Source organism: Mustela lutreola, chromosome 6 (genome assembly GCF_030435805.1).
Source record: "Mustela lutreola isolate mMusLut2 chromosome 6, mMusLut2.pri, whole genome shotgun sequence".
NCBI classification, from domain to species: domain Eukaryota; kingdom Metazoa; phylum Chordata; class Mammalia; order Carnivora; family Mustelidae; genus Mustela; species Mustela lutreola.
In genome coordinates, this window is record NC_081295.1 from 96,947,496 (window position 1) to 96,961,013 (window position 13,518).

The following is a 13,518-nucleotide window of genomic DNA, read 5'->3' on the forward strand; positions in this document are numbered from 1 at the left end:
ATCTTGGTAAAATATTGATAAATGGTTGATTGATTCCCTGTTTTTAGTTGGAAAACAAATTCTAGTCTATGTTTTTCCTTAACTTTTATCATTACAGAGACTATTTATGCTGTCTAGTATTTACACTGCAAATAACAGATCTTCATGCATTTTTCCATCCCATTCAGAACTAAGTATGAAACTAATGTTTTGAGTCTAGATTCTAGCCAAGCTAATTTTGAGTATAGATTCTAGTCAAAGTTCAGATTGTATTTAAAGCCAGTTTAGTAGTGTTAGTATTACATAGTATCCAACTAATATGCCTTCTTGCATGAACAGAACTTGGAGAGGAGGAATAAACAGCCAATGACTATTGTCATACTGTACTGTAGCTTTTGCATGCATCTTGTATTGAGGTTTCCTGTTTCTTAATGTCAATAACATACTGCTGACAGACAATTGATAAGTCTATGGGTATTAATTTTCATCAATTAAAATTCTAATAAGGTCATAATTAAGTTCGTAAATATTTAATTGTGTAAGTTTAGGTAAACCATGATAGAACAAAAGTGGTTCTACATTGAAGCAAAGTTGATATCCATACGACAGGAAATTCACACCAGATATGTCTCTATCATAAAACCCCTCACTTGAGAATATAAGAAAGTTCGTGCCTTATTTCACTGAATACATAGTATCTACAGAGGAAGTATCAGTATTGGCATCTGTGTTTATTTATTACAGAAATTCTAATTATAGCCCTATACCTTTCTGCCCTGGTGTAAAAACTTCTTTGATCACAGGTATATCTTCCTTTTCAAGATTAATCTTCATCAAATGAGCTCTCAGTGCAGCAAATTTTATTTGGTGAGAGACATATATCAATTTGTTTTTCATCTTTAAAGCAGCGTCTTCTACAGTAACCGAACTTTTTTGTGCACCGATCAGGATCCACCAAGGCACATGTGGCTATAGTAAAAGAAGAGTAACTGACATTACCGATTTCTTACTCAAGAACATATTATTTCTGATTACAAAAAGTACTATGTATACATTGTAACAAACTTAGAAAATGCTAAAAAATAAGAAGACACTAAAATATTATGTATTCCCTGTATATAATTTAAACATGTTTTAAATTAATATATATAACATTTTTATGCCATAAATTATTCTCCTCAACAAGATTCAAAACTTTTTTAAAAGCTAAATAATGTGCCCTTGAAATATATGACAGTTCATCCAATTTTTCCATTAGGTCATATTAAAATTTTAATATTTTAGGATTATAAAAAGAAATTTATAGTATACCTTTTAATATTTACATGAGACATATTTAGGATAGCTGTGGAAGAGTTAGTTCCCAGGGTTATTAATTTATATAAATTTATATATTGCACCAGCAATATACATAGATTTTGCCTCCAAATAAAATAGTATCTACTGTAATTTTAATTTTTATGTTGTTAGTAATTTTTCTTTTTTCTTTATTTAATGTTCATATGCTTTGTTTATTATGTTATTATATAAGCTTTTAAAATAATTCATAAGTTCACTTTAAAAGTTTTTAAAGGCTTTATTTTTAGAGCAGTTTTATGTTCACAAAATAATTAAAAGAAAGGTATAGAGATTTCCTATATATTTCCTATATATTCCCTGCCCCTAAATATGCATAACCTTTCCTATTACCAACATTTTCCACTAGAAGGGTATTTTTTTTTATGAAGGATAAACCTATATTGACACATCAGAACCACCCAAAGTCCATAGTTTTCCCTATCATTCATTCTTCGTGTTGTACATTCCATGGGTTTGGGCAAATGTGCAATTAAATATTTCCATTATTAAAATGTCATACAAAGTATTTTCATTGCCCTAAAAATCATCTGAGCTCTGCTTATTCATCTCTGCCCTCACTTCTCTGGCAACTGTTGTCTTTTTTATTGCCTTCATAATTTTGTCTTATAGCTGGAATCATATCGCACACAGTGTTTTGAGACTGGCTTCTTTAACTTAGTGATATGAATTTAAGGTGCTTACATGTCTTTTTATGATTTGATAGCTCATTTCTTTTTAGCATTAATTAACTTTCCATTGTCTGGATATAACGCAGTTGTTTTGTCTACCTACTGAAACATATCTTGGATGTTTCCAAGTTTGGAAATTAGGAATAAAGCTGTTTATAAATGTTCATGTGCAGGTTTTTGTGTGGGCAAAAGTTTTCAACTGCTTTGGGTAAATACCAAGGAGCATAATTGCTGCATGATATGGTACTAGTGTGGTTAGGTTTTTTTTTATATATATATTTTTTATTTATTTGATAAAAGAGAGATCAAGAGAGCACAAGGAGGGGGAGGAGCAGAAGGAGGGGGAGAAGGAGGCTCCCTGCTGAACAGGGAGGCCCATGCAGAGCTCTATTCCAGGACCCCTGGATTATCACCTGAGCTGAAGGCAGAACATTAACCAACTGAGCCATCCAGGCATCCCCAGTATGTTTAGTTTTTTAAGAAACTGTCAACTTATGTTCCAAAGTGGCTGTACCATTTTGCATTCCCACCAACAGTGTATGAGGGTTCCTGTTGCTCCATATACTCATCACAGTTAGGTTTTGCTAGTATTCCAAATTTTAGCTGTTTTAGTAGGTATGACATGTTATGTCATTTTAATTTGCATTTCTCTGATGGCATATAGCATGGAGCATCCTTTCTTATGCTTACTTGCTATTTGTATAATTTCTTTGGTGAGATGTCTTTTAAGGTCTTTGGTCCTTTTGTTTTTATTTTCTTTTGTTTTCTTATTGTTGAGTTTCAAATGTTTTCTGTATGTTTTGGATAACGGTCCTTTATCACATGTGTCTATTGCAAATATTTCTCCCAGTTTGTGGCTTGTCATATCCTTATATTGTCATTATATTTCTCAGGGCAGAAGTTTTTAGTTTTAATGAAGTCCAGCTTATCAATTCTTTCTTTCATGGATTGTGCCTTTGGGGCTATATCCAGAAAGTCATTGCTTAACCCAAGGATATCTAGGTTTTCTTCTATGAAATGTTCTAGGAGTTTTATAATTTTGCATTTTATGTCTGGATCTATGAGCCATTTCAAGTCTGTTTTTTGTGAAGGGTGTAAGGTCTGTGTCTAGATTCACTTTTTTCACATGTGAATGTCCAGTTGTTACAACATCCTTTGTTCAAGAAACTATCTTTCCTTCACTATATTGTCTTTGCTCCTTTGATAGGTATCAGTTGCCTATATTTATAGGGGTGTATTTCTGAGATCTCTGTCTTGTTCTATTGATCTATTTGTTTACTCTTTTACCAATACCTCATTATTCTTTTTAGATATAAAAATATAATGGTATGAATTTTCCTATAAACACTACTGTAGCTGTGTTCTATGAGCTTTGTGTCATCTCATTTTTATTACCATTCAGATGAAGATATTTTTTAATACTCATTGATATTTCTTCTTTGAATTAGATTGTTTCATTAATTTTCATGTTTATATCTTTTTTCTTCTTACATTTATGTTGTTATTTTTCTGTTTCCTGTGTAACTGAAGAAGGTGTGTTAACATCACCCATTATTATGGTGTTTTCTACTTTTTTTGTCCCTCTATCTTTTTTCACATAGTTTAAGACTAAGTTATTTGTTGCATTAAATTTATGGATGCAATATTATCCTGTTGAATTGAATCTTGTATTACTATAAATAATCATTCTTTGTCTCTAATAATGCATTTTTTCTTACTGACAACCTCATATAATATTAATATAGCTACTTCACTATGCTTTTGTTGTGTTTTATATCTTTTCCTATCCTTTATGTTTTATATTTTGTATTTTCTCATATATTAGATAGTTCTCATATAAACTACTTGCTACATTCAAAACTGTATCCACTACATTCAAAAAGTCACTCTTTTTTTAACTTTACACTAACATTTATAATAGTAAGATAGATTGGATGAAATATATCCTGCTATTTTTTCCTATCTTCTTTTCTATATGTTGGTGATTTTTTATAATTCCACCATCCCATTTACTATTGTGTAGTTATATTATCTTTTACTCTTCTTCTACTATTTATGCCAGAAGTTTCCACTTACCAGTCTTATCCAAAAAATTATTGCTTGTTTTTTGTTGTTCTTTTTTTCTTTCTGTGTTTCTGAGCTTCTATATAAAAAATTATTCTCTTTCTGGCCAAACAATCTTTTAAGAATTTCCCTTAATACTGAAGTTCTGATGTTGAATTCTCTCTCTATTTTTGTTTGAGAATATCCTTATGCTATCTTCATTTTCATTTGATACAGAATTCTAGGTTTTTTCTTTCAGGACTCTGAAGAAATCACTATCTTGTCTTCTAACTTCTTTCTTTATGGGTTTTTGTTTTTTTTTGTTTTTGTTTTTGTTTTTTGAGAAGTCAACTTTCAGTTTAATATCTGACCCTTTAAAAGTGATATGATGTTTTCTTCAACTTTTGTTTTGCTTTATTTTTTGTTTTTTTTTAACAGTTTGCTATGCTTTTCTTTCCTTCCTTCCCTCTTTCTTACCTTCCCTCCTGCTTTCCTTCATCCTTCCTTCCCTCTTTCACCTTTTTCCCTATTTTCAACCTCTAATTTTCTCTTGTTTCTTTCTAGATATTTTCTTCCAGTTCATCTGTCATCATCATTAAATATATTACCAACTTTGTAAAAATGACTATTGAATGCATTTATTATGTATTTAATATTGGTTCAAATTTTTTTCTGTTGTAGCATTTTATTTTTCTTCTTTGTTGTAGTCTTCACCTCTATGCCAAATTTTTACTTTTGTTTTTCTTTATTTAAACAAGTTAAGCACAGTTATTTTAAAGTCTAGGTCTTGTAACTTCATTATCTGGATCCCTTGTTAATCTCTTCTCTTTAATGCTGGTTTTGATTTTTGATAGGATGTTATATTTTCATCTGTTCCTGATTATTTTTTTTTAAGATTTTATTTATTTGACAGACAGAGATCACAAGTAGGCAGAGAGGCAGGCAGAGAGAGAGGAGGAAGCCGGCTCCCTGCTGAGCAGAGAGCCCGATGCAGGGCTCGAGCCCAGGACTCTGGGATCACGACCTGAGCCGAAGGCAGAGGCTTTAACCCACTGAGCCACCCAGGTGCCCCTGTTCCTGATTACTTTTGTCACATACATTTTTAATGAAAGATTGAAGACATAGCTTGAGGTCTGGAATGATGTTCTCTTTCTCCAGAATGATTTATTACTGTTCCTTGCTGGTGCCTAGGACTACCAACCAACCATAACTGGATAATCTTAAAACATTTTTGAACTTGAGATAATGTAAAGCTGGGCGTTAGTTCCTGGGACGGCTGGAAAGCTGGACTAATGTCCTTTCAACTTAGACCTAGTTCATAGATTTTTGGATCCTCAGCCAAAGCACACCAGTATTTCCATAGTTCTCCTTCCTTTGTGGGTTCTCAATTACAATTTTTGCCCCAATTGTTGCATATGGCTATCAAATTTCTGCTTTTCAACTTTTTTTTTCCTGTGTCTTTATGAGTGGTCAAATGCTTCTACAGAGAAGAGCTGTCTCAGAGATTGATTTCAATGTGATCTTTTCACTGTAACTTTTAATTGACCTATTTACTCTTCAATGCCTTTAAGCAATTGTTTTGTATTTCTTGTTTTGTTTTGTTTTGTTTGTGCATCTATCCCCCTCAGTGCATGGGAGAGGCTATATGAAAATCTGTTATAATTTTATAGTATGTTTTAACATCAGGTTGTGAAACAGACTACTATAATTTTATATTGTAAAGTTTTAACATCAGTAGAGCAAACAAATAACTAATTTTGCAAAATCTTTATATGGTGCAAGTTGATAGTTTTTCTAACTGCAGAGTGAAGATGAGTTTACAGCCATGGACTTTAAACTTGCATTTTAATGCTGTTTTTTGCTAGCTATGTAATTTTGGGTAAGCCCAATGAGTCTTCATTGCTTCAACTGTAAAATGGAGAAAATGGTATCTCATTCAGAGAGTCTCCATGAAACATGATGAGTTAACACATAAACTGGTGTACAACAGTGCCTGGAACATAATCCTCTCTCAGAGATTAAGAACTGATACTAATTAGTGTTGAACAAGAATGTAGTTGAAATTAAATCATTATTGACTACAATTTTTAGACCAGGTGGTAGGCTTTTTCTGGACGTAAAGCAAAACACTGAGCAACAGTGAGAGCCAGAGTGAGAGTAAGAGAGACAGCTAATTAAGTACCATGATAGAGACATATAATAGGTTCAATGCGTGAACAGAGAAGTGTTTGCTTATATTCATGGTGTTGTATCATGGAAGAGTGCTATGAAATTTTAACCTTAAAAAATAAGTAAAGGTTATTTAAATGCACAGGAGGAGTAAAAAAAGAACATGAATCAGTTAAACAAAGTAGAGTGATTTTCTTCCTAGAGTTGAAAGAGCATATTATACATTTAAGTTCAAAAACTAATAATAACACAAATAGATTTCCTTTGTTGAAAACCTACTGTGCGTCAGGTATTGTTTTAAATATTTTGCATACCTTATCTCATTTAACTGCCATAAAACTTTAAGGTTGCTGCTGTTCAGATAAAAAACCGAGGCTTTGAGTGACCATATAATTTGCCCAAGTTTGCAAAAGTAATACATGCTTAAGGGTTCAATCTTAAATTGTTCCAAACCATAATTTGCATTTCAAATATGTAATTCATGGCCTCTACATTGAAAAAAGTTGGAAACTGACATATGATAAACATTCAAAATATTGACATATGACAAACACATCAAAATACTGTCTCAAATTATATATTGTTTCTGGTAGCTGGTTGTTCTAAGACCTTTAAGTATTTTATGACTATGGGGGAACCTGAAGATGTGAAAATTAGAAGTTGAGTACTAAAGGACAAAATAGAATTCTATTAAGATAAATATGTTTACCCATACAAAGATTCATTAGTAATAGATACTTAATATACTATATATAGGCTTAATAAATGGGATTACATGATGCAACCTGAACATGGAAAAATTTTATCTTAGACAATTTTAAATAAAATAATTTAGATCCTCTATATGGAATTATTTGTTAATTCTCTTGATTTTGATGTCTTAACTCAAAATTGGATGATAACTATGAATTTAAGGTGACTTTCTGTTCTCCATGTCTTCCCGACATCTTATTCAGAGCTTCAAATTAAATCCTTTTTTTTTTTTCTTTTCTATTTCTCAAACACTGTTAGTCTGGTAAGGGTTGCATTTGTCTCTTACCTCATGGCTGGCACCTGGATCTCTAATATTGAAGATACTTCCTATATTAATAATACCATCATGTGAAAGTCATAAAATGTTCTAAGATATTAGTATTTGTGTTCTATTTTTCCTTAGCTTATTGAATAATATTGAAGAAGGTATAATTCTTTAAGTTAGGTGGATGAAAATATGAAAAATATTAAGACAAATTTGCAAGTTACCTTAACTAGTAAAAATTAATTAATACAAACAAATCATTGCCACAATGGAAGCACTCACATGGTATTCATTTTTCATACATCTTTCTGGACTGGTTGAGAAGTTACTTAGGTAGTCAGTGAGATCCTGGCCAGTTGGAAAAGGTTATTTTTATAAGCTTCACTTTTCTCACAACATTTTATTATAATAATCATGTAACCAAATTGACACAGTTTTCAATTTAATAAAATCTAGAGCACCCGGACAGATATGGTCTTCCCACCAACATTTCAACACAGGTGAATGTCTTTTCCCCCACTATTTTAGACTCAGACTCCCATGCACATGCAATGTATCATAAAGTTTCCAAGGCCACCATGTTTGTGCCATTTAAGGTCCATTCTGAGACATCTTAACAACTGGCTATACTAAGACAGTCCCCTGTATTCCTTCTCAACTACATTGTCTCCTCTTTTTCTGTTTTCTACTTCTACTTCTATTTTTACATTTTTTGAAATACTGCAATATGATATTGAATGTGATAAAGATTTTGCTTACATTATCTCTGAGTCTTTGCAAAACCTTACAAAATTACCTTTCCATTGTACAGTAAAAAGAATTAAAGCTTCTCCACAACTACAGAGGAGTCAGGTCTTTAATATAAACCCTGATCTATTTGATGACAAGTTCACTCTATGAACCACTATATTGTGCTGTTTTCACTATCTATGGATTATTTTATGCTTGTATTAAAATACTGTCTAATATACTGTTCATTCTATCATGTTTTAACCATTGTCAGTATTGTTCTCTATCAATTTTCTACAACTCGCCCTCCAGCATGGTATCCTTCTGCTTGGATCACTCATCTAACATCTTCCACTTAGACCAAATATTTTTTATTATTTCTTTAATGACTTTGGGGTTCTACTAATAACCAAACCATGCCATTGGGCAACTGATAAGTACTACTCTATGAAGCCTTCAAAGCCACTCACTCTGATACTTTGTATCACCCTTCCTGTTTCTTTGGTCCCATAAAGGCCAAATATAGGACATTCTGTCCATTTCAGTACATATTATAACTTAGTATCTGTTTGAATGATCAAAAGGTAAAGGAAAGTTTGTGGTCATATTCATGCACTAAGTGTCTTCATTACATTATATAAAATTTTCTGCAATGCTTGGCAAATGGTACAGTCCCTACACATCTGAAGCACATCCATATTCCCATGTGACCTCAATGCTTTTGACCAAATAATCTATTCATCTTGGACTTTAGCCTCAGTGCCTGCTATAGAAATCATGATGAAATAGAAAGAGCAAATATGCTAGGATCCTGTATTCCAATATCCAATATTCCACTTATCACAGACAGTATAATAGTTGTGGCCTTAGAAAACTCTCTCCTTTGATGTCATTTTCCTCTTGCATAGAAAGAGGCAAAAGCAGATATCTCAGTTTAATCTGGAGGCTCAGATTATATATCTATAAACCTTCTAATTCTATAAACCTTCTATAAACATTCTAATTCAAGCAATTCATTAATTTTAACTGAGTATACTCAACTAGCTTTTAAGTATGCCTGAAGAATTACTGTGTCTTTTTTTTTTTTTTAAGATTTTATTCATCCATTTGACAGACAGAGATCATAAGTAGGCTAAGAGTCAGGCAAAAAGAGAGGGGGTGGGGGAAGCAGGCTCCCTGCCGAGCAGAAAACCCGATGCAGGGCCCGATCCCAGGACCCTGGAATTATGACCTGAGCCGAAGGCAGAGGCTTTAACCCACTGTACCACCCACGTGCCCCTACTGTGTATTTCTTTATTACTGTTTTCTTAGTGCCCAGGGTTGTGATCAGTAGATCACTAGTCATTCAGTTTCACATGGTTATTGATTAACATTCTAGCACCATGGGCTTCAGCATCTTCCCTAATCATATTTGAGGTCCTCACTTCCTCAGTTCCCCTTCATTATGAGTAACAACTATAACAGCTGGGGTGCCCGGGTGGAGCAGTCAGTTAAGCCTCTGACTAGTGGTTTCAATCCTGGTCGTGATCTCAAGGTAGTCATCACAGGGTTGCTTAAGACTTTCTCTCTCTCTCTCACTGCCACCCTCCCCGCAACCCCCCTCCCACATGTATGCTGTCTCTCTGCCTCTCTCTCTTCTATAAAAAATAAGCCTTTAAAAAATAATCATCGGGCACCTGGGTGGCTCAGTGGGTTAAGCCGCTGCCTTCGGCTCAGGTCATGATCTCAGGGTCCTGGGATCGAGGCCCGCATCGGGCTCTCTGCTCAGCAGGGAGCCTGCTTCCCTCTCTCTCTCTGCCTGCCTCTCCATCTACTTGTGATTTCTCTCTGTCAAATAAATAAATAAAATCTTTAAAAAAAATAATCATCATAATAGCTATAACATCAGCAACTATAGTAATTATAATGGTACCTAAATTGGTAGACTAATTTTCAGTTTGTAGGGTGACTTACTGTTACATTATTACACTAAATCTTAACTGTAGTCTTTTGAGGTGCATATAATTAGCAAGCACAATATTTTACATCAGACTTCTTATTTTTTTAAAATTGTGGTTGTTATGGATTCCCTTGTATTTTTTTTTTTGTGTGTGTGTGTTGTTAAAGACTGGCAAACCACTTAAATTCTCTGAGTGGCAAGGTTCAGAAGCTATTAAGTAGAAAGTTAGTAATAAAATTTAGATCTTCTAAGTTTGAATTAAGTTCTCTTTCTGGTATATGTTGCACCTCTTGAATTCCCAACTTTCTACGTCCAAATTGGAACACTTTTGAGTACCAATTTATATATTCATTATTTGAGAGCCTGGATTGCCTCAGAGGATAGACCTCTTAAGAATATCTTAAAATCTCTGCTTGACTTATAAGTCAAGCAGAGAAAGACAACTATCATATGATCTCCCTGATATGAGGAAGTGGTGATGCAACATGGAGGCTTAAGTGGGTAGAAGAATAAATGAAACAAGATGGGATTGGGAGGGAGACAAACCATAAGTGACTCTTAATCTCACAAAACAAACTGAGGGTTGCCGGGGGGAGGGGGTTGGGGAGAAGGGGGTGGGATTATGGACATTGGGGAGGGTATGTGATTTGGTGAGTGCTGTGAAGTGTGTAAACCTGGTGATTCACAGACCTGGGGATAAAAATATATGTATATAAAAAATATATGTTTATAAAAAATAAAAAAAAAAAAAAAAAAAAGAATATCTTAAAATCACCATCATGTACTTTATTGCAGTGCATATTTTTTTTGAATATTTATTTTTAATTGATTCATAAAGCCATTGCTGAATTTCTTCATTAATGTATTAACTAATTCAACAGGATTTTTTTGCGATACTATTTCTTTAATTACCATTTTATTCCTACTGTACCTCATTACCCAGCATATTTTGAGACTATATCCAGGATCATTTTATAGATTCTGTTATTGACATCTCAAGAGATATTTACCATTATTCTCAATCATTCATCTTCCCTGGGCCTTATTTATTTATTTATTTATAAAAAACTTTAGAAAGAGAGATGAGAGCACATGAGATGCTGGGGAGAGACATGTGCAGAGGGAGAAGCAGACTCCTTGCTGAGCTCAGAGCCCAACATGGGGGCTCAATCCCAGGACCCTAGGACTATGACCTGAGCCAAAAGAAACCACGACCTGAGTTGGATGTTTAACTGACTAAGCCACACAGGCACCCCTACTAGACTCAATTTATTATGGAGTCTTTATTTCTGAGTTTTAGAAATAAATTTTTTAATTTATATTTTTAAAAATAATTTAAGTACATAAAACAATCAAGCCCTAAAAAGTCAGAAGATCTACCTTATCGTATTAATTTTCCAAATTGAGTGGATTGGTCAGTTGAACAACCAAATCTTAATTTCAGCTCAAGTCTTGACTTCAGGGTTCTGGGATCAACCCCTGTGTGGGCTCTTAGTTTATTGCGCTCAGCAGGGAGTCTGCTTGTCCCTTTCTTCCTCCTCCTGCTCCTGCTCTCCCTCTCTTTCTCTCTCTCAAATAAGTTTTAAAAAAAAATGAGTTGACTACATTAGTATAACACTATTCTAAATGAGGAAACTGAGATTCAACACGATCAAGAAACTTTTTTAATTGATTTGTGTTAAGAAATTTCATTTTCGGGCGGCTGGGTGGCTCAGTGGGTTAAGCCGCTGCCTTCGGCTCAGGTCATGATCTCAGGGTCCTGGGATCGAGTCCCGCATCGGGCTCTCTGCTCAGCAGGGAGCCTGCTTCCCTCTCTCTCTCTCTCTCTGCCTGCCTCTCTGCCTACTTGTGATCTCTGTCTGTCAAATGAATAAATAAAATAATCTTTAAAAAAATAAAGAAAAGAAAGAAAGAAAAAATAAATTGCATTTCCTATTTTATAATCTGTTTTTTCTATATTTAGCTAGAAGCTTTATGTTAAACATAAACAAGCATCTATTTTACCTGGTAAGATGAAGGTCACATAACACAGAAAGTGGAAGAGATAGTAAATGATCTTCATTCTGCAGAAAGAAGCTGCTGAAAGATTTGGCAACAAAATCTAAAGAGTAGCACACTTTCTGAAAAGCCAGGAGACATTTACTATTTATAGTTTTCTAATGGAAGAAAGACTCTTTATCCGGAAATTGTTTTAATCCGGTGTACTTGTCTCTGCACGATTGACTAGGTTGTGGGCAGAATTACCCAAACTGAAAACACTTGAAATTATTGATCTTTATAGAGGAAACTCTGTGTGGAAGATAACTGTACACATGACACCATTATATTGACGGTGATCAATTAAACATTGACACAATGGGCATGTATGGAGTGGGTTTAAGAGAAATATTTACCATTTTAGTTATAAAACAACTGAACATTACCATGTCATTTAAACTCCTGGTTACTTTTCAGAATATATTCTAGTCACTAGTTTGGTAGGCAAATTCATCAATATATCCATGTATTCCAAATTCTTACTTATATCCAGTTATCCCATTGATTTTCCCAAATTACACATTTACAAAGGACAAATAGTAAGCCTTACTTTTGTCATTAACTTTTACTACCTTCTTTTCAGATGCAACTTGAATAGTTACGGAGGTCTGCTTTTTCCTTGAAAAGCCCAATTAGTCTCTATTTTTAATTTTTTTTTATAAGAGTAATATAGGCGCACAATAAATACTGAAAAAAGACCTTGTAATAATAGAAATAATTTCCTCTTTCACCCTCCTATGTTTAGGTCTTTTCCTTATTATTGGCATAAGAATTGGGATGTAGCTTAATATTTTGTCCTTGTGTAGCAATTACAGAATGTATCTTTTGATTTCCACTAAGAAAAATGTAGATTCAGATCATTTACACTCCTGTGCTGTTCTGCTCCTCAAATATTTGAAAGTTATATTAATTTTCAAAAATTCTGTAGGTTATCTATAAACATTTAAATATCTCATTTTTCCCCCATCAACCTTAGTCACGACATTAAACTTTCTCTATTTAAAATGAAGATATTAGTCTCTTTGCCATTCCCTCCAACAGTCCTCTCCACTTTATACATTTCATTCACCTGTTGTCATACAATTCCTTTTATCTTGTCTAGGTTAATATTTGCTCTCAAAATTGAGACATACAAGCTTTATATTGAAATCCTGTAATAGAAATAGCAATATGGACCATATTGCCTTTTTAATATGTTTGATGTGCTAACCAAAGACAAATGTTATTGGTTTCAAAGTCAAGTAAATTATCACTATTATTTTACTACTATTATTATTATTTTCTTTTATTTTCATCTCTCTTCTTTTTTACCTTTTTTTAATTAAATATTTTCAAGTCTTTTAGTTGTTTAATATTTGGTTATGATGTTTTTGAAAAATATTTTTTCCTGTAGTTTTCTTCTAGATATGGATGAAAAATATAAGTGGTGGTCATTCCTCATTCTTAAGTTTACCTTAGTATCATAGGCTATACGTGTCTCTGCTTCATTCTAAGAATTTTTGAATCTACTGTTATTTGGATCTCACATAGCTTCTTTTTTTTTTTCCCCTCCATCCAGAAATGTTCTCCAAAAAGAT

General features: G+C 33.4%; 1 protein-coding gene across 1 annotated transcript; it reads right to left on the reverse strand.

Annotated features, from left to right (window-relative positions):
- Positions 1 to 802: 802 nt before the first annotated feature.
- On the reverse strand, positions 803 to 7,262 carry DEFB114 (defensin beta 114). The gene is made up of 2 exons (XM_059179308.1): positions 7,258 to 7,262; positions 803 to 968 (listed from the first exon to the last, which is right to left on the reverse strand). The coding sequence occupies exons 1-2, from the start codon at positions 7,260 to 7,262 to the stop codon at positions 803 to 805; spliced, it is 171 nt and encodes a 56-aa protein (XP_059035291.1).
- Positions 7,263 to 13,518: the final 6,256 nt, after the last annotated feature.